The sequence below is a fragment of the Typopeltis vanoorti genome, chromosome 14 (genome assembly GCF_054136105.1).
Source record: "Typopeltis vanoorti isolate ZY-2024b chromosome 14, IOZ_Tvanoo_1.0, whole genome shotgun sequence".
Lineage (NCBI taxonomy): Eukaryota > Metazoa > Arthropoda > Arachnida > Uropygi > Thelyphonidae > Typopeltis > Typopeltis vanoorti.
The window spans coordinates 14,348,756-14,372,042 of NC_143562.1; the positions used below are offsets into that span (position 1 = coordinate 14,348,756).

The 23,287-nt window shown below is 34.9% G+C and overlaps 1 protein-coding gene across 1 annotated transcript in view; it reads right to left on the reverse strand.

Moving 5' to 3' along the window:
* Positions 1-834: 834 nt before the first annotated feature.
* LOC150099242 (uncharacterized) overlaps positions 835-23,287 on the reverse strand; it is an 89,973-nt gene continuing 67,520 nt past the window's right edge. The window contains exon 2 of the mRNA XM_090404021.1: positions 835-2,738. Coding sequence (XP_090260147.1) covers positions 1,367-2,596 — 1,230 coding nt within the window. The 5' untranslated portion in view covers positions 2,597-2,738 and the 3' untranslated portion in view covers positions 835-1,366. The remainder of the gene's footprint in view (positions 2,739-23,287) is intronic.

Sequence of the window (23,287 nt, forward strand, 5' to 3'; positions counted from 1 at the left end):
CCAAAAATATTTTGAGAAACACTGTCTTAGAACAGGGATGATTAGAAGTGGAGGTTTAGAAATATAGCACATTGGATGATTAGAAGTGGAAGTTTCGACCCAAATAATAATAATAAAAATGTAAGCCTATTTATGCAAGAAGTATTAACCAAAAACTGAGGTGTAGAAAAATAGTTAAAATTTAGTAATTATTTTTTTTAGCCATTTTATTGTTTCATGCACATCTTTTGCACATTAATTTGTTTGATCCTGAGGCAATTTTATAAAATATATTGAAAAAATCAGGTTACTGCAAGAATCAGTTGAAAGTTGTTTTTGTAATTTTGCTAAAGAGAATGGCATACTTGAATTGATAAACCCATTTTCACTTTGTGAACAAAAAATTATGAAGATGCCTAGTAACATACAAATGGAATTTATTATTTTGAAAACAAATTCATTATTGAACATGAAATTTACTGAGCTTCCCTCAGTCCCAAATGTTTCAGACATGATTAATTTTGGCAATCATTATCCTATGAGTATTTTCCAGAATTAAGAAATTTTGCAGATAGATATATCTGTCATTTCAAAACGATGTAGATGTGAAGCATTTTCAGCCAAGAAATTGATTAAAAACAAAATGAGGTCATAAGTGACTAATCCAAATCTGAAGAATTCTCTGCTGTTCTCAGTAGCTAATTTAACTCCAAACATTAAATGCTTCACAAACAGACTTAGAAGTCTCATTAAGGTAAGTAATATTTATCTTGTTTTCATATTAAAAAAGAAACAAATATATCATGTTTATATTAACATATTTTATTGAGAGTTTTTAAAGGTATAAGAGTTGTATAATGCACCTGAATATGTAACTAAATAAATTGGTGCATGAAACAAAAGCTTGGCCATCCCTGCCTTAGAAGATAATGTAATGAGTGATATTGTAATTCTCAAAAAAGAAGATTAATTTGGGGAAAAAAAAATTGATAGTTTGATAATAATGTAAACTATCAGGCAGTACTATTATGGCATATCCTGTACCCCTCTCCCTTCTTCAGTGGTGCATACCAAGAATTTGATTTCTTTCTGAAATAGAGGCAGAAGGCTTAATATGAACATTCTGCAAGTGTGTTAAAACAGTATGTTCTTGAAAATAAATTCATATGCCCTCACATCCAGTTCTAAGCTCAGAATCTCAAGACATGCATTTTCAAGAAAAGACACAAGTATGCATTTTCAAAGCATACTTGTGTCTTTTCAGATAATTTGATTCCTTAAACAATTTCATAAAAATTTTCCATTACAACTTTCTCTTTACAGTGAAATATTTTCTAGCTTCAGACAATTGGAAATAATTTTCAATAAGTTTCAAATAAAAGGTCTCTCATTTATGTGATTTCTTGTGTTTTTCTAGATTATTTGATATCTTAAATGATTTTCCACAGCTTTCACAGACAAAAGGTCCTACATTTGTATGAACTCCTGTATGTTCTTTCAGATAATTTGCATGTCTAAATGATTTTCCACAAGTGTCACAAGTAAAAGGTCTTTCATTTGTGTGAGTTCTTATGTGGTCTTTGAGATGACTTGACATTTTAAATAATCTTCCACAAGTTGCACAAGTAAAAGGTCTTTCATTTGTGTGAGTTTTTGTGTGTGTTTTGAGAGAGCTTGATGTTGTAAATGATTTTCCACAAATTGCACATGTATATGCCCTTTCATTTGTGTGAGTTCTTGCATGAACTTTCAGAACCGAGAATACTCTAAATGATTTCCAACAAATGTCACAGCTATAAGGTCTCTCATTTGTGTGGGTTCTTATATGATCTTTCAGACGCTGTAATACTTTAAATGATTTCCCACAATGTTCACAGCAAAAAGGTCTCTCATTTGTGTGTGTTCTTATATGCTTTTTCAGATAATTTGAGAATATAAATGATTTCCCACAAGTTTCACATGTAAAAAGTCTCTCATTTGTGTGAATTTGTAGGTGCATTTTCAGGCGATTTAATAATGCAAAAGACTTGCCACATGTTTCACATGCAAATTGCATTTCATTGCTGTGAATTTTTTTATGTTTGTTCAGATGAACACGTTCTGAAAATGATTTTCCACAAAATTCACAATTAAAAGGTTTCTCATTCGTATGAATTCTTATGTGTTCTTTCAGATAGTTTGACATCTTAAATGATTTGCCACAAGCTTCACATCTAAAAGGTCTTTCGTCAGTGTGGACCCTCCCATGTACTTTTAGACAAGAAGATTGTTTAAATGACTTTCCACAAATATCACAAGTAAAAGGTCTCACATTTGTGTGAAGTTTTATATGTTTCTTCAAACCACTTGATAATGTAAATGATTTACCACAAACTTCACATATAAATGGTCTTTCATCAGTGTGGATCATCATGTGTACTTTCAGATTAGCAGATTGTTTAAATGACTTCTCACAAATATCGCAAGTAAAAGGTCTCCCATTTGTGTGTATTTTTATGTGTTTCTTCAAATAACTTGATAATGTAAATGATTTACCACAAGCTTCACAAGTAAAAGGCCTCTGTTCTTCTGTATTTGTGAAGGGTACTGAATTCTCAACTTTCAGATACTTCTCCATAACTATCCTTTATACAAAAACCAATTTAATTTTATATCTTCATGGAAGACCAAATGAACGCTTTTGCACTAAATTCAGGGTAACTTATATTTCGATATCAATAGTCATTCTTGCCTCCTTTAATAAATGAACCAATTGGTATCTAGGAAGAAAAGAAAAAAAAATCCTTTTAACAAGTAAATATATTTGTAATATATTATGCAATTGTATCACTAACATTTATTACACTGATAAATTTAAAGGCATGATAATATTGTATAGTATGCATCTATTAAAAAAAAAAAAAGAGGGGAAGAAATAAAACTGTTGCGAATCACAAAGGAATTTCTCTTCTGAATATTTCTGATAACATTTATGCAAATATACTTGGGAAAGAGGCTAAGAAAAATTGTGAAAGGGGGCTTGGAGAAGAATAAAACTGGGTTCAGGCCAATGGTTTTAGAATCAGGTTTCACTGTAGGACAAATAGTTGAGAAATCATGGGAATATAACAAGAATCTATATGTAAGTTTTATAGATCTTGAAAAGATATATAAAACTAGGTTCGAATAGAAAAGCTGTTCAAAATGATACAGTTACAAATCTTTCTTGCTCTCATATAAGACAGTTAATAGACTAATTATCATGATAATAAAGCAGTTGATGTAAACTCAGCTGATGTGTATCACAGATCTTTCAAAGACAGCAAATGGATATGCAGTATTTAAATCTATTAATTCCCCACTCCCAACTTTTAAAACAGGATTTGTTATACACTGTTGAAGATACATTGACTCAGCGCTCTATTAGGTGCACCTATATAACAGAAAATCCAATATAATAAATGAGACATCAACTATTACATGACCAAGTTCTCCCATCACCAACTAATTTCCTATCATGCTGTTTATTAATAATGAGTGACATTTCATATTACATCCTTTCATCATCATCTTTTCTTCCCAGTTAGGCTCAGGGAAGAAAAGATGACTTGTCACAGACCAGTAATTTAGCTTATTCTAAACCTCATACTCCTTACCATAAGACAGTTGATCCTATTGGCAAAGTGTGCTATAGCATTAAACGGTATGCATTCTTGCTGGTTTGTCAGTTTTGTGGAAAAACCATGCCATCTGTATGAAAACTAACTAACTCCTCTTCGACTAAAAGTCCTGAAAATGGTTCTTTGCATCTTAGACAGGATTTGAACCTAAGCCTTTCCAACCAAATGGTTTTGATAGCTCTATAAATTAGAGAACACAGAATAAGAGGCTTAACATCCAGGTTAAAAAGGATGTGCAGCAGTCCACTTTCCACTACCAAACTATTTGATGAATTTATTAATCATTTCAATATAATAGTAGCAGAAAAATAATTTTTAGATTCTTGCATGCAATAAGCTGATAAAATTGCATAAATGTAACTTCTTTTTAAACTCTTGCCCATTCGTGCTTTAAGTTGAAATGGTTGACACCTGTTCATTACCAGGATATTTAAGTACACTTCATCACCAACTGAAAAACTAACTGTACTAAATCCCTATGAGTAATCCAACTTGTTATTAACCACCATTTTCCAATCATATTTTATCTAGATAATGCAGTGAGACTTCAGTTGGTCAATACTAATTGAACTCTCATGTATGTGGCATAGACAGCTAATTACAATTATGCTCTTCAGAGTATAACTGTAACAAGGGAAAGCATTATCACTTTTAGCAAAAAACAATCTGGAAGATTAGGTAGATTGAAACTCTCCATCTGTTTTTGCCAATCCAAATTCTAGAGAACTTAAATACCATTCTAACTCTCAAGACTTCATCTTCAAATTCCTCATCATTCCTTCATCATCAAATTCCTGATATGTAGCATCAGGATGTGTACAGAATAATTACAACAGTGCTACATCAAAAATTTATACCATTACTACCTTCTGATCAACAATTTTCATCCAAATTAATCTGTCATTTGTAAAGATACCAATATTATCAGATCTTATATTTGATGTATTTACACATCTTGGTCTTCCTCTGGGTCTTTTTCTTGCCATTCCAGCAGAGAACATTTGTTTTGCTAATCTTTCTCTCCCATTCTGTTCAAGTTGCAATACTACCTGAGATTAGCTCTACTAACGCATTTCTGAATGCTAACAATATCAAGTTCTTTAATCATATCCTAATTTTTCATGTGATTCTGCCATTGATGACATCTGTTCACTCTACTAATCTTTCTCAGAACTCTCAATACCAGAGATCTCCAGTCTTTGGTCATGTGTTTTATTTGTAACCAAGCTCTCAGATCCATGAGTTAAAACTGGTTTCAACACTGTCTTGTATATAGCTAATTTAGTGTTTTGACTAATTTCTTTCTTATTCCATATAAATTTATACAGCTGAATTCCTACCATACCAGCTTTGCTAATTGTGATGTCTATTTTCATATTTAATTTACCATGTACACTAAAAATGGTGCCTAAATAGCCGAGATATTTATTATTATTATTGTTATTACATGACACCTCCAGGTAGTTAACTCATCATGGGAGAGCAATTTAATCTACTTCACTAAATATCATCCTCTAACTTTCAAGACTTAATTTTTGTAAACCGTTTCCTATCTGGTCTTGCTCACAGTCTTTCTTTTCTCAATTTTCATATATATTCTTCCAATATTTTCTTTTCAAATACTCATTCTTTTCTGCACATTCAAATTATTCCAATCAAGAATTCAAAAACTATTTCTTCAATAGTCTTCTAATTTAATACAATTCAAATATCTTTGATTCTAGGGTGGTCATCAAAGCACTGGAGAAGACGATGCGGAATTTTATCCAACAGTGGAGATAAGTAGCAATACCTTACAGAAGGGAGGGCATGGTTTTTGTTAAAAGTAGGTCTTGCTTTAGCAACCTGCTCACATTCTATAACAGCAAAGTGACAGAAATATGGAAATATCCAACCTTCAACCTACCCAAATGATTCTCAAGTTCTAAAAGTTTCAATCTTCACTGGGTTAGGATTTGCATAAGAAAAATGTCTGAAGCAGGTGGCGAAGGTAATATTAGGTTTGTGTGTAATGCACCTGAGATAGAAATAGCTGAATTAAAATAAATTGCAGAACAAAACAAAAAGTCACAAACAGTACAATTTATTAACTGCAAACACTTGGGAGTTGGAGTCATTGAAAGTTATCCTGATATTGGATCAGTTTTAATTGGATGAATTTCATTGCCCAGTGTGAGACCATAGTATTGCTTATTTTAGGTGTTCAGTGGCGTAAAAAAGTTCCATGTTTGATCTCTAGAGAAGGGTATCTGAACGACTGATAATTAAAATAGATTTAATATAAAATTGATAAAAAGTTGGAAAGAAATCATGAGCCCATCCACAGTACAAAATTTTACTATAGGTCTCTAAATAACGTTTCGTGTGGGAGCAACAAAAAAAAAAAGAAAAAAGAAAAAAAAGAAATTTATGTCATATCATTTAAATGTAGAAATAGTTTCACTGAACAGAAACTACTTCTTCAAAAATATAAACACAGAACAGAAACTGGGGTGCAAGATACAATAGCAAATTTATCAAGAGGACAGAGATTTACTGCCTTTTGGTGAATGAATCCAATTGCAAGGATTCCAGTAAGCAATATCCTTTACTATTGGGTTCAGATTTAATTGTTGGCATGAAAACCGATGGCAATTAAGCAGTGACAATGTTAGGGGATATTATGTATGTTAATATCTCCTACCATTGTCACTGCTTATTATATTCAAAAATATACTACCTGGAGTATATTTTCGAATATTCAGAATTTCAAAATTGTGAAATTCTGACTTTATACTAGTGGAATGTGTAATTTAACATTTAATTTAGTTGCTAAATTAGAAGAGCTGAATTTCATCAACTCAGTTCTTATGTAAAATTAATTCTTTATTGGTAAAATTTCAGCATTTGTATCACAAGCATCATCAGTACAAAAATAGATCAACATAAAACTTATCAGAAACAAATAATTCAACAAAGTAACAAAACAGCTTTAGTAAGATATTAAACGATCAGTAAATTTCTAGTAACTCCAGCATGGGATCCTTAGGGGTCTCATGCCAGTCCCAAGCCTGGATAAAGGAGGAGGGTCGGTCAGATGAGTGTCGATGCTCTGACCATAAAGAAAAAACACGATTGTTATCTGATGCCTATACAATCAACAGCTACAACATGCCGGATTGGGCGTCGCCCGGATAAACAAGGCCCGCGATACCAATCGAGCGATCAGGGTTGGATCGAAAAGTGGGATACTGAAAGGAAACAGAAACAGAACTGTTATCAGTAGGAATGTGGAATGTGCGGACACTCTGGATGTCAGGAAAATTAGAACTACTTCATGAGGAAATGAAGAGATATGGTCGCAAAGTAATATGGTCAGGACATGACACCATGCATGAAGCAGGAGTTGGCTTCCTTCTTAGCAAAAGAGCTCGAGAGGCACTGTTAGGCTACAAACCAGTTAATGAACGAAACATAGTAGCAAGATTTCAGGCAAAGCCATTCAACATATCAACAGTCCAGACATATGCACCCACATCTGACAGCACACATGAGGATATTGACTTATTCTACAAAGATCTGACAGAGACAATAGAAACAATACCAAAGCAAGATGTGCTAATTATTGAAGGAGATTGGAATGCCAAAGTTGGAATAGATAATGATGGTTAGGAAAGAGTCATAGGAAAATATGGTTTCGGAGAAAGAAATGAACGAGGTGAAAAATCGTTAGAATTTGCTGTGGACCACGAGATGATGATCTGTAACACAAGATTCCAACAAAAGGAGTGTAGAAAATGGATGTGGCGATCAAATGATGGGAAAACCAAAAAGATGATTGATATGATCATGATTAAAAGAAGATGGATAACATCAGTACAGCAATGTCGAACTTTTCAAGGAGAGGATATAGACTCGGACCATAGTTTAGTGATTGCAAACATCAAGTTGAAATTAAAAAAGAAATATAAATCTCAACATCAGAATAGAAGAGATACAGTACGAATAAGTGAAGCAGAAATAGGAAGACGGTACAGAACAGTGTTAGAAAAGAAACTTAAAAGTGTGGAGAAAGAAAAAACTTGAATTTAAGAGTACCAGAAGAAGAGAAGATCAAGAAGAAATGGATTACACAAGAAACACTGAAGTTAGTACAGGAGAAAAGAATGTTGAAGATAAGAAGGGATACATCAGAACAAATAGAAGAAAGTGTAATGAGGTGAAAAAAGCAGTCAGAATGGATAAGATGAAATGGTTAGAAGCCCAATGCAACAATATAGAACAGTACTATGGATAGCATAAAACAAGGGAGGTATACAAAATGATCAGAACCATTAATAGAAAGTGGCAACCAAAACAGACCACAATTAAAGATGAAAAAGGCAAAGTATTGATGAATAAAGAAAAAATTGTACAGCGGTGGACAAGATACTGTAGTGAGTTATATGAAGAAAAACTAGATTCAGATAACATTGGGAAATTGACTGAAGAATTGAAGCAAATATCACCACCAGGTAATGAGCATGATATGGACATTTTAAGAAGAGAGGTAGAAAAAGCAACAGGACAGCTAAAATACAACAAGAGTCCAGGTAACAATAACATTACTGGAGAAATGATTAAATATGGTGGTGAAAGTATGGTTACAGAAATGCACCAACTATGTAATATGGTATGGAAAGAAGGGAAAATGCCAGAGGAGTGGGTGAAATCAATATTAGTGACACTATACAAGAAAGGAAATAAGCTAGAATGTAAAAATTATAGAACAATTGTCTTGATAAGTCACCTTGGTAAAGTGATGATGATCATATTGACAGAAAGATTAGAACACAATTGGAAGCATACCTTGCAGACGAGCAAGCAGGATTTAGAAAGGATAGAACTACAATTCAACAGATTTTCACAATGAGGTTAATAGCAGAGAAAGCTAGGAAAAAAAAACATAAACATATATACTTGCTTTGTTGATTTTCAGAAAGCATTAGACAGTATTGACAAGAAAACATTAGCAGTTCTGGAATCCTATGGAACTGATAAAAAACTAATAGCTATATTAAAAAATGTTTATCAAAATGCAGTTGCAGCAGTTAGAATAGGTGATGATTTGGGGAAATGGTTTAAAACAAGCAGAGGCACTAGACAGGGAGACCCAATATCACCAAGCATTTTCATCGCACATTTAGAAAGAGCAATGGACAAATTGAAGGAAGATGGCAAAGGGATATCTGTACACGGAATGAGAATTAACAATCTGAGATTTGCAGATGACATTGTTATTATTGAGGAAGACGAAAGAGAACTACAAAAACCACTGGAACTGTTAAATGAGGAAGGGAAGAGATTTGGACTTGTTATGAACTTGGAAAAAACAAAGACAATGGTATTTGGTGAGAAGAACATGAAACAAAAGATACAAGTGGATGGAACTGCTATAGGAAATGTAGAACAATTCACATATTTGGGAAGTAAACTGACATATGACTTGGACTGTAAAAAAGAAATAAAGATCAGGATTGCAAAGGGAAGAACAAATCTGAAGGCCATGGATAACATCTGGAAAAGTAAAATGATCAGTCTGCAAACAAAACTAAGAGTACTGGAAACATGCATCTTCAGCGGTGTATTGTAAGGATCTGAAACGTGGGAAATAAATAAAGAATCAAGAAAAAGAATTTTGGCATTTGAAAGAACTTGTTACAGGAAGATTCTAAGAACAGGATGGGTACAGAAAATCACCAATGAAGGGCTCTATAAGAAGATACAACCAAAAGAGAATCTAATGCAGAAGATTATAAAACGGAAGCTGCAATTATTTGGACACATTTGTAGAATGAGTGAGGACCAGAAGATAAAGACATTTATGTTTGGTATTTTGAATGGTTTAAACAGAAGAGGTAGACCATACAGAGAATGGATAGACGATATAAAAGACTGGTGTGGAATGAGTGTACAAAAACTGCAACACTGTGCACTGGACAAAGAAAGGTGGAAGAAGATAGTGAAACAGGCATCAGACATCAACGGGCAGTGAGCCCATGGTTCGTGATGATGATGAAATTTCTAGAATTAAAAAAAAATTGGCAGCCTGAAGAACATTTCCCATAAGGGAGACAAATGTAGATCAACAGACCAGTTCACAAGTTGGGACAGTATAATGTTTCAGAGCTTTCTTCCATGGGGAATCTTATTCAGACTTTGTGTTCTTCCACAGAACCCAGTGTTTAGCAGAGATGGCATATTTTGCAAGACAAGATTGTTCGGGTTTATTGATGATGATGTACACTTTATGTTCCTCATGAGCAGAGATAGAACAGATTGCGCAAAATGATCACAGATTAGAAGAACAGGCATTTAACAGTCTGTTTTCTGCTAAATGCCTGTAAAGTTGGGAAGTATAGCTTCAGGTGAAGAAAGAAAATTATTTTCTGGACAAGAAAAAAATGCCACATGAATATTAAACTGCTCAGGAATTTCAGCAATACCTTTAAAGAAATCCCATGTTAAAGCAGAAATTAATGTTCCACTATTAGAAAATAATTTGCATGGATGACAGCTATAATTTAAATTGAAGGGTTCAACATCAGATGAATTTAATGTAGTCAAGAGTTTTTGTGTAGCAGCTTTATGTTCAAGGGAGGTGGTTTCTCTTGAAAAATCCACTTGGACAGATTTTGTGGAAACAGAATCTTGAGTAACATTAGGAGAAAATTTACAAGTATTGTGATTGAATTGGCAAAACCATGATTATCTTTAAGGGATATTTCATAACAAAATATAAAAATGCGGTGCAATTTTCCATAGCTATGCCATTTAAGTTTTCTTCTGTCAGAAACAGAATTCTTTCAAGTGGGAGTATCACTATAAACATGTGTTTGTAAAATTCTTCTGTTCTACGCTTTCTTTCAACTTGGAGATCCTTAACAAGAGAAGTAAGCTGTTCTTCTAATCTAGTTAATTCAGAAAGCTTTTTATCAAAATACTAAATTTGTCTTGTCTGTGCAGTTAGTCTAGTGGCTATGCACTTTGCAACCATATGCCTGGGAAAGGAGTGTCCTGGGTTCGATTACCATCTTAGAAGGGCTACAGATAGCCCTGTAACAGACCAGTAGGCCTAACACATAGAAGGAAGAAGATTTAAATTTTTCTTTTAAGGAATTCAATTCCTTAATTGTGAATTCAAAAATTCACAATCACTAGAATCTGAATCTTTAATATTTTTCTGATTAGTTGAGGTCAACTGAGAGGTATTAGGTTCAACTGAAAAAGATTCATGGTTTGCAATAAGCTCTCCTCAGCCATTTTTAATGGTTGTCCAATATTCAGTACTTCTTTTCCATATATAGACCTAAGTTCTGTTTTCAATCCATTTCTAAATTGAAAATATATAATTCTATGAATGAAATCTGTATAATTTTCATCTGGCTTAAAACTGTACACGAGACTAGTCAAGTCTATCCTCAATCCAACTTTCTGGAATATTCATTTAACAAAATTTTCTTAAATAAAGCATAATCAGATACATCTCTATATCTCATTGAGTTTTACAAAAAACACTTAGCCTTTCATGCAATTTAGACTTTAGTATTATGAGCAGTTGCTCAATGCCTTCTTAAATTTTAATGCTTTCAGTTGAGTAAAGAAAGCTCAGAAATTTTTCCACTAAAATTCTGTACAGCATGGAGCTGAGTTTATACATTTTATGCATTCTTAATTTTGCTGGCATGCTGCTGAGTCACCATTAGAAGTTAGCCATATTAATTATTTAGGCAACACACACACACACACACATTCTCATTTAAAACAGTGAAACTCCAAAAATCTCAGCATACGAATGTGCCATTGTTAATTTATAGGTCTGTGTACTATATATTCATAATCGCCCTTTTTTTTTTTTTTTTTTTTAGTAAAATGGGTGATCATCCATTTTGGCTTTCCTTTCATGCCTTGTGCTGGAAACTTACATGACAACAGGTGTGGTTCTACTGGGAAGGGAAGAAATGAAAAGGAAAAGAGAAAATTTAATAAAAAGCAGCAGTATATTTCCAAATCAAGTAATTCTATTTGGTATGGTGATAACATCTGTAAATCGTCTATAAATGAATTCAAGAAGAGATATTGTTTTGATAATTTGGGTCTCCTGCGATGAGTCTACTGACTCCATGAAGATACCCATAATAATAAGAAGAAGAACATTACAGATACTGAGTCCATTATCTTAAATATACAAAAAACTAAATGTTTTAGCATCAACATCTACATCTAATAAGAAAAGCAATCAGTTTGTTTGGGCAAATCTTGTATGGCAGCAAGATTAACCAACATCAGACAATTCAAAGGATTTTAGCAAACGTGCAGAAAGTTTAACTGACATACTAAGTGATAACACATCTGTTTTTCTTTCTACAAGTACTCAAGGATATGGTAATCATAAAAACTTGGTATGAGATTAAGCAAGAACTTATTGAAGAGATGATACATGAAAGCATAAAGCAAAATGTGCAAGAAAGTGAGAATGATTCTCGGATGAGTAAAGAGTGGAAGTGTTGGAGTGAGATTTTAAAGAAAATTGGGGTGCTCTGGGGCTCATGCAGACAGCACAGAGTGAGATTTTTGGGAAATGGAATGGAAAGAATGAATTTGGTAGATGGTTAGCCAGGGGAGGAAAAAAGGGTACAGAAAAAAACTTATGAAAATAATGCTAGGGGATTCGATGGTTCGCAATGTAAAGAGCAAAGATGTCATTAGAGAATCAATGAATCCCCTAACATTAAAGAGACCCTTTAGATTGTGTGACCAGAGCTATAAAGAGGAGGTGAGAATGTAGATGAAATGATTGTGATGGTTGGCATGAATGATTTGAGAAGCAGTGTAAATCATATGACAAGGGATTTAAGGGAGACAGACTGTTTGATTAAAGAGTAAGGAGTGCTAGGATAGTCAACGTGCCACCTAGATATGTGAGAAGGACACTGATGATGAATAAAATGGCAGTTAGAATGTATAGGAAGAGAGGGTTTGATAATGTAAATGTATGAGATGAGTTTGAAGGGAGAAAAAAAAATTATATCCTGAAGATGGATATAATTTTAAATGCTAACACCTGCATTTCAGTACAGGAGTTAACGTTTACAACAATTACTCTTTAATGAAAATGTGTGGGTCACAGAAACAGGAGTTATTAGGATAGTTGTTAGAAATAACACTGACAGGAAAAAAATGAAAATTCAGGGAAAACGTTTAAAAATATCCTCCTCTGCATATACAGCAAAGCCAGAAGTATAAAGAATAAGACAGAAGAGTTCAGAGACTGGTTCTTACAGTCCAGTCTCAGATAATAGGTATACTGGAAACGTTGACTGATAATGATATCTTAATTGGAATTGAAGTTCATAGTATTTTTAAAGAAGGCAGAAATTATAAAAAAAAAAGGAGGGATACAACTCATTAGCTGATGACAGCTAATGAGTTGTATCCATTTAAGTTTGAGAAAATATGGGGTAACAGTGAGAGTGATTTTGAAAGTGTTTGGTGTGAAATAAATAATACTGGAAACATATTTAGTTGGGGTCTATTACACACCTGGAAATAAGCAACGAGATGTGAAAGAAATGTTTAGGCAAATTAGTTTAGCTAGTTGAAAAAATGTTATAATAATGGTGGATTTCAATTTTTTTGAAATATAAACTGGAAAGAAATAGCTTCTGGGAAAAAGGAAAGGGAATTTCTTGACTGCTTAAGGAATCAATATCTCATACGGTTGGTGATGGAAGGAACTCATGGGCAAAATATATTAGATTAGTAATAACGTTGGATAATGTAACTGTAAACTATAATCACACCAATAGGGTCCTACTTAGCAAACTGCCATCCTATAGCCTGCCTTTCACACTCTGCAACTGGATTACCAGCCTTCACACTGGCCACTTACTGCATGTCATGGTGGATGGATTCTTCTCCCCTGATTTCCTCACCATCACAAGGAGTACTCCAGGGCTCTGTTCTTTCACCCACTCTCTCCTTTTGTACATAAATGACCTGCTCTCTCAGACTTCCAATTTTATCCATAGCTTTGCTGATGCCAGTACACTCCATTTCTCCTTTTCATTTGAAGAACGAACATTGTGCTGATCTCTCACAAGAAAGAGCTTGCATTCCTCTTCCTCCTTTACATTCTATATTACTGAAATATCCAACAATGATCAGATTTCCCTTCTTTGACTGACCTTCACCTACGATCTTTACTGGCAATTAAACTGTAACTTCTCCAATAACCAAAAAACTTGGTGTACATTTTTGCATAAGACACTACTTCACACCTACTAACTATACAAATCCTAAATCTGCTCAACTATGTAATATTTCTCCCTTATTTGGGATGGTGTACCAAAATCATCTCTAAGATTGTTCGATTCTATTCAGAAGAGGGGGTTTAGAACAAGATTTAGAATGCAAATACAATTCTATTTTTACATGGTATATTTTGATTTTACATGGTTCAAATGGGGCTTATTTTTAAAATTTTTGTTTGAATTCAGCTCTGTTAGAAAGAGTATTTCCATTATAATTATCGTTTCCTAGAATGGTACATATGTACTTAAATGTGAATTTTGTGGAAGAAATAGAAACCCCCTCGATGTTTAAATCAGAAATTACTCTATGCTACAGAATGTGGACAATTGTGCAGACAAAAAATGCCAAGTAGAACTTATATAACAAAATCACAATTTTTAGCTGCTTTAAAGCAGCTAATATCGTGTGACTATTATTTTGCAGCAATGCTTCAAGAGATTGTATATTATTATTCCAAGATCCCATGGAGTCATCTAGGAGGTCCTTTTATCATACACACAGCTCACCATACTGCACCTTAAATTCTCTGCAGACACCACACTCTCAGGCAAGGCATTCCAATCATTCACAACTCTGCATGCAAAAAACCTGCTTCTCACTCCCCTGCTCACACTGCTTCCAGCGATGACCTGTGGTTCTCCCCTGATCTCCCACTGTTTTCTGTAGTACTTCTCCAACACTGATCCTATAACAATCCCTTACTAACTTTGTAGATCTCTATCATATATCCCCTCTTCCTCCTAACCACTAGACTCTGTAAATTGCATCTTCACAACCGTTCATCACATTCGACATTCTAGAGGTCAGAAACTACCCAAGTCACCTCTGGACCCTTTCCAACATCTCTTCGTCCTTTTGAAAACCAGGTGACCAAATCTCTGCACAGTAGTGCATGTGTTTAATTATGCACAGTAGTGCATAATTAAAGCGTTATACAATGGAACTAGAATCTCCCTACTTCAACAAGTCAGTCTATTCCACATCATTCCCAGAAGTCTTTGTGTTGTCCTCACAATTTAAATCATTACTCATTAATCGATCCCTAAGACAGCAGACAATGACAGGTGTGGATTTTAACGTTACCAGTGCATTGGAAAGCAAACAAAAAAAGGCTGAGTTACAAAAGAAATTTTGTAAGATGCAGTGATGGCTAAGAGGAAGGCAAAGCAGAAGTGGGATAAGTCCAGAGTGGTAGAGGACAGAGAGGAATACAGAGAGAAAAAGTGAGAAGCCAAAAGAGTTGTTGCCCAGGCGAAGGTCATGGCATATCAAGACCTTTATGATCAATTAGAAACAAAGGAAGGACAGAGAAAGCTTTATCGATTGGCAAAATGTAGAAACAAGGCATCAAAGGGCATCATACATATGAGGCAGATAAAAGACTCTGGAGGAAGGGTATTAAGGAGGGACGTGGATATAAGAAACGGATGGAGAATATACTTGCAGGGCTTTTGAATGAAGAAATGGCAAGGACTCACAGAGAAGATGGGGAGCCTAATGAGGGGATGGTGCAGAACATACATTAGTAGAGTGAAAGTGAAGAAGGCCATGGGGAGGATGAAGAATGAAAAATCGGTAGGCTCTGAGAGGATCCCAGTGGAGGCATGGAAGGCACTAGGGGAAGTGGGAATTGACCTGTTCATAAAAGTTTGTCAACAGGAAAATATACCTGAGGAATGTAGGGTAAGTACTCTTGTCCCCATCTACAAAAGAAAAGGAGATGCCCAAGACTGTAAGAATTACAGAAGAATAAAGTTGATGTCCCACACAATGAAGATCCTAGAGAGGATTCTTGATGGAAGACTGAGGAAAGAGGTGGAGATTGCAAAGGAGCAATTTGGCTTTATGCCTGGTCGATCGACAACAGATGCTATCTTTGGGTTACAACAGATGATGGAAAAGTTTCGATAGAAGCAACGGGAGTGACACCTGGTTTTTATTGATCTGGAGAAAGCATATGATAGAGTGCCAAGGCAAGAAGTCTGGAGGTGTTTGAGGGAGAAGAAGGTACCGGAGAAATATGTCAGGTTGGTGCAGATGATGTACAGAAATGTGAAGACAAGAGTTCGAACCTGCCTGGGAGAGACAGAAAGTGTTCCAGTAACAGTTGGCTTGCATCAAGGGTCAGCAATACGTCTGTTCCTGTTTAATATTGTGATGGAGGTGGTGAGAGAAGACGCGCCATGGACTATGTTATATGCAGAATCAAAAGAGGAAGTGGCAGCTAAACTGGAAAGTTGGAGGAAAGTACTGGAAGAGAGGTATGAGACTGAGCAGAAGTAAGACAGAGTATATGTGTTGCAATGTGGATGGCAATCAGGAGACAGATCTAGAGCTGGAAGGAGATGTCACCAGGAAGGTCAGTGACTTTAGATACTTAGGTTCAACAACGAAAGAAGATGGTGAGGTTGAGAACGAAGTGGGATGCAGGATACAAGCAGGATGGAAGAACTGAAGAGAGATGGCTGGAGTGCTATGCGATAAGAGGGTGACGATCAATCTAAAATGCAAAATCTACAGGACAGTAGTGAGACCAGCTATGACGTATGCTATGGATACTGTGGTCCTGAGGAAAAATAACATCAGTAGGATGGAGGTAGCGGAGATGAGAATGCTTATGTGGATGTGCAGTGTGACCAGAAAGGATCGTCTGAGAAAGGACTATGTAAGGGGAACAGTGAAAGTTACGAACTTAGGAGCAAAGATACAGGAGGCGAGATTGAGATGGTTTGGTCATGTGATGAGGAGGGAGGAAGAGTATGTGGGAAGAAAGGTCATGCAGATGGATGAGCAGGGGAGGAGGAAACGTGTATGGCCAAAGAAGAGATGGAGGGATATGGTGGAGGAGGACTTGAGGATGAAGAACTTGAATGTAGCTACAGCCCAAGACAGGAGGTTGTGGAGAAGACTCACCACAAACAGTGACCCTACTTAAGTGGGAAAAGCTGCAAAAGAAGAAGGTTCCATCGAATTTTTCTTCCAGAAGTTAAATGCTATTTGATGGAAAAAAAATCTGGACTTTTAAAGTTTTATTGATTATAGACAAGGAGCCTGGCCATCCTGTTTTAGAACACCCGAATGGGAATTTTGTTTTCTACCACCTAATACAATATCCTTAATACAACCACTAGATCAAGGTTGTGATCGCTATCTTCAAAACTTACTATAATATAAGAACATTGCAACACATTTTGGATATACTAGATGAGGATAATTTACTCACAGTTAATTGATATGTGGAAAAATTTCTATTCTGAATTGCATGAAACTTGTAATGTTGGCATTATCAGAATTGAAACCATCAACTTTAAATGCATGCTGGAAAGCTACTTGGCCAGAATGTGTGAAAAAGAAAAACCCTGTACCTTTGCCTACAACTGAATATCCTAATATCATCAGATTTGCACATGCAGTCAGCAGAGAAGGATTTGATTTTTCATCTGCAGATATTGAAGAATTGATGGTTGACAAGGTTGTTAGTGATGACCAAATAATTAAAGTTGTCCTTAAGAATCTCGATAAAAAAGAAAAAAGTGATGCTGATGAAGAGATTCCACTCACTGAAGGATTAATTAAAGAAGGGTTTCAAATACTGAAAGAGAACAGCTTAAATGTGAACTGAATTCGCGTATGGTGCGATATGAAGAATATATACAAACATCTAATCAAAACTGGACCTCAACAATTATTACCGAGTTCGTGGTAAAAAAAAAAATCAACCTTTAGAATTATTAGAAACGAGTGTTAATTCATTTCTTTATACTGAATAAAACATTTCGCCATTGCTGTATGCATATGACAGCCAAAGTGTTTCAAGTGATGGAAGTGATTTAATTCCAATCTCACACAGAAGAATGCTGCTAATGTCAGAAAGTGACATGCGAATAAAATTTAATAACCATGTGCGTAGGTATATTTTGGCTTTTTCGAATCTGTTTTATCAGTGACAAACTATTTTCTTAAGAAAGATACATATGTATATATTTAAATAAGTATTTCAAATAAAAAATATTTCATTAAAATTAAATAGTTTTACCATCGTTTTGTATTTTTAGTTGTAAGTCAGCAGTTAGAATTGAAGTACAGGAAGATGGTTTAATGTTAAATCTGGTGTCAGGCAAGTATGTACATTATCCCCTCTTTTATTCATTATCTATATGGATCACATTATGAAGGAAAGTGATATTAAACCTGATATCAAAATTGAAGATGTTAATATCAGCTCTTTGCTTTATGTGGACAATGTTATACTTCTAAATAAATCTGCTACAAGTCTGCAAGATTCCCTGACTAAATTGAATAACTGATGTAATAGATATGGTATGAAGGTCAGCAATAAAAAGGCAAAGACAATGAAAATAGACAGAATATCAAGCACAAAACAAACACAAAATATCAACTGTATTGTGAATGGAGAACCTATAGAACAAGTAAAACATTTCAGCTACTTAGGCACGATTTTTAGTGAAGATGGTAAATTAAATATGGAAATAGACAACAGAATCAACAAAGCTGGTATGGTAGGAAGTCAATTGAATAAATTCATATGGAATAAGAGAGAAATTAGTCGGAACACTAAATTAGCTGTATACAAGACAGTGTTCAAACCAGTTTTAACTTATGGATCAGAGAGCTGGGTCAGAAGTAAAACACTTGACCAAAGACTAGAGACTGCAGATATGAGAGTCCTGAGAAAGATTAGAGGTGTGAACAGATGGCATCAATGGCAATATCATATTAAAAATGAGGATATTAGGAAAGAACTTGACATCATCAGCATCCAGGAATGCGTTAGCAGAGCTAATCTCAGGTGGTATGGTCACTTAAACAGAATGGGCAAGGAAAGATTATTAAAACAAATGTTCTCTGCGAGGTTTGCAGGAAAATGACCCAGAGGAAGACCAAGATATAGGTGGGTTGATACGGTACAAAGTGCCTTAGACCAGCACTTCCAAATTGTGGGTTGCGGCCCCCTTGGGGGCCATAGGTTTTGTTGAGGGGTGCCGTGAAATAATGAAAACAAATTTAAAATATTTTAAGACTAAGTAGATTTTTTTATCTTAAAAGAAACGTATTTAATTTTTATTATTTCTTTTTTGTTATATTTTAATGGAAAAAATCACCATTCATTGGTTCACAAATTTTGCTTCCTGCATATTTCGGCGGTTAATGAATATTAGTACATATATGCTTATTTATGCAAGTTTCATTTCAAAGCAGAAATCTAAGAATTGCAGTTTGAAATATTTCACCTGATATAATGACTTTTTGTGTAGCAGTATTGAAACACATCCACCACATTAAATTGTTATTAAACTTCTTTTACGTTTTTAATTCTTTCTTTATTAATAATCGTTTTATGTTTCATGTGCTTGTACTGCAAATGTACAATAACAATATATTTATATAAAAATATGAGATAATGTGCCATGTCAAATGTGTATGTAAGATGCTAAAAATGTAATATTTGGATTTGATTTTTGCAATATTAGCTGTGTATGTTTTGTATTGAATATAAAATACAATTAATATTATAATAATATGCCTATATTACGATTGTTTCTCGGGGGGGGGGCGTGAAATATTTTAATTTTTCCAAAGGGGATCCCTGACATCGAGAAGTTTGGGAAGCACTGCCTTAGACGATAGAAAATATAAGATCTGATAATGTTGGAGTCTTGACAAGTAACAGACTAATTTGGAGGAAAATTGTAGATAGGAAGTTAGTAATGATGTAAATTTTTCGTGTAGTACTATCATATCCTCTACACCCCTTGAGGGTACATGGCAAGAATTTGATGATGATCAACTAGTTTTATTCAATGATTTTCAAATCTGGAACCATTTTTCTATTTCTTCATTTGCACTGTATTCTTTTTTACATGGTTTTTTCTGGAACCAATCTACCATGTAAATTGGTAATTGTGCATGTGTGTACACACACATTTCTGACCTCATCTCAGAAATATATGATCACTGTCATGAACTGCCCTTTATTCTTTACCTTTTGCTAACACACGGCACTAATATGCTATGTTTTGTGGCCTTTCATGTGTGGATTAGATATATATGTGTGTATGTATATATATATATAATATATATATATGTTTCGTTGAGATCGACTTCATCAGGCGTTAAGAACATGGAAAGCTATTAAATAAATACTGTATTTTCCGGTGTATAAGATGCACTTTTTTACCTTAAAAATTAATCTTAAAAATGGGGTGCATCTTATATAATGAAGGTAAAGATTGTTTCCTCTTTTCAAAGTCATATGCACTCCCTTTTATGTTCCAAGATCTTTGTACACGGTTAATGGTGCAATCAAATTGATGCGTGACCTTCACATGACTTCTAGCGCGTCATTGGCTAAGTTTTCCAACTTGGCGTGGTCAGAAGGAGATTTTGTACAATTTGCATAAAGAAAAACGCTTGAATGTGGAAAAATTGTGATGTGGCCAGAACTAGAAATCGAAGTTTTGAAATGGGTGCAAGAAAATCGGCAAAATGGCATTGCCATTTCAACAAAAATGATTCGTACACATGCAGTCAAAGTAGCCTGTGGGCTTAACATTGAAGATTTTAAAGGTGGTGCATCATGGTGTTACCATTTCATGAAACGCAGTGGACTTTGTATGCGTACAAAAACAAAAATCAGTCAAAATGTGCCAAAAGAATATGAAGACAAAATTATTTCTTTCTTATAAGAAATTACCCGGGGCAGAGCTGACTACTACTGGGTGCGTCCCCAGGTGGCGGATCGGGGAACAGCCTTCAGATATGGAGGCTAGCTGCGATATAAGCAGAGCAATCTGGCGAATAAGCAGCCGTGGACCAACAGCGACTGAGCTATCAGGGCGTGGGGGAGCAGAAGTGGCAACTCTGTCTCACTTAAAAACTCACAAAGCCCAATGACAACTCGGTGACATGGCAAGTAGTGCCGCCATTAAATAAGCACCGGCTGGGGTCACTGCCCCTGACATTGGGAAGCAGCATTGTCAGTACTGACACAAGGTTGAAGCCAAATGATGACGGAAAAGCTTGTGATCAGAGATTTGCAGATGGCAATATGATTATATTGTGTACGTCTGTAATACTGTGGAGCAGAAAGCAAATGGAGAAACTACTGCTCTACCTTATCTCCAGAACACCCACCATGGCGAGCAAACCCTTACAACTAGCCCCAAGTTCCCGGCGTCCCTTAAATGGGACAGGGGTGCAAAGAATCTCCAGGCTCAAAATGGTGTCCACTTTTAAAATTGCAACTTGGAATATCAGAACTCTGTATGAAGCTGGCAAATTAAGAAATGCCACAAGAGAAATGAAGAGGCTGGGCATCCGGATTTTGGGAATTTGTGAGACAAGATGGCCAGGATCTGGAAAGTGTCAACAAGATAATACAACAATGTATTACTCTGGGAATGATGAGAACAAACATCGACATGGTGTAGCTGTAATAGTAGATGAAGAAATCAATAAATCAGTAATAAATTGGATTCCATTTTCTGAAAGGATAATGCTGCTGTTACAACTTAAGGGAAACCCCGTTAACATAAAGATCATCCAAGCTTATGCACCCACAGCTGACAAAAGTGAAGAAGATGTTGAAGAGTTTTATGAACACCTAAAAGAGATTAAAAACTTAACAAAGAAACATGATATAAACATAGTGATGGGTGATTTCAATGCAAAAGTAGGAAGAGGGGGTGATGGAGAAATTGTTGGCGAACATGGCTTAGGCGGCAGAAATGACAGAGGAGATCGCCTAGTCCAGTTCTGTCAGGAAGAAGATCTAACAATAGCAAATACCTGGTTTAAACTTCCACCCAGAAGACTGTACACTTGGAAATCGCCTCAAGATAACCAACATAACATTGTCCGAAATCAAATTGATTATATACTGATAAATAAAAGATTCCACAGTAGTATAAAGAGTGCAAAGACTTATCCTGGAGCAGATATCTCATCAGACCACAATCCCATAGTTGCAGAAGTACGTCTTAGATTAAAATCAGCTAAAAAATCACAAAAGAAGAAAAAGAAAATTGATGTAGAAAAACTGAAAGACCCAAACATAAATAAAAATGCCAAGACACAGCTTAACCTGCGATTACAACAGATTAACATAGAAGAAAATAAAAGTGTGGAATCTCTTTGGAATAGCTTAAAGAATGCCATCGTAACAACAAGTATTAAAGAAGTAGGTTATGTGAATAATATAAAACAACAGGAATGGATGACAGATGAGATTCTTTCTCTTATTGATACAAGAAGAATGTACAAAAACAAAGACTCTATACAGAAACACATAACATCATCAAGAAAAAATAAAAGAAGCTAAGGAAAATTGGATGAAAAATTTATGTACTGAAATTGAACTGCTTCAGAAGAAACATGATAATTTCAATCTGTATAAGAAAATCAACGAAATTTCTGGAAAACTGAGGAAAAAGCAAATAGTGTCTCTAAGAGACGAAAATGGAAAAATAGTTCTAGAAGAAGAGAATAAAGCACAGATTTGGATAAAATATGTAACAGAACTTTTCAATGATACTAGACAGAAGCCTATAAATATAAAAGATAACATTCAAGGACCAGCAATCATGAAATGCGAAATAGAGAATGCTATACGAACAAGTAAAACAGGAAAAGTCAGTGTACCAGATGGTGTGCAAACAGAATTTTTAAAATTAATAGAACCAGATAACATCAAACTTCTTGAAAAACAATTTAATGAAATATATGAAAGTGATGAATTTCCATCAGATTGGCTCAAATCTACATTAATCACTATCCCAAAGAAACCCAAAGCGAATTCCTATGGTGACTTCCGACTTATTAGTCTAATGAGCCAAACATTAAAAATATTTTTGAAAGTAATTCAGAATCACATTTATAGAAAAAGTGAAGAAACTCTAAGTGAAACACAATTCGGCTTTCGGAATGGTTTTGGTACTAGAGAGGCTCTTTTCTGTACCCAAATATTGATACAAAAATGCATAGAAAAACAGAAATCTGTCTTTATGTGTTTCATAGATTTTGAAAAAGCATTCGACAAAGTCAGACACACTAACTTAATAGAAGTCCTTCAACAAATAAGGCTAGATGAACAAGACATAAGACTAATAACAAATCTGTATTGGAATCAGTCAGCTACCATTCAATTAGACAACATTACCACCAGTGATATTAACATCAAAAGAGGAGTGAGACAAGGATGTGTGCTCTCACCACTCCTGTTCAACATATACGCAGAGGTAATCTTTAAAAAAGCATTGGAAGAATGTCCAGAGGGAATCACAATAAATGGAAAGATT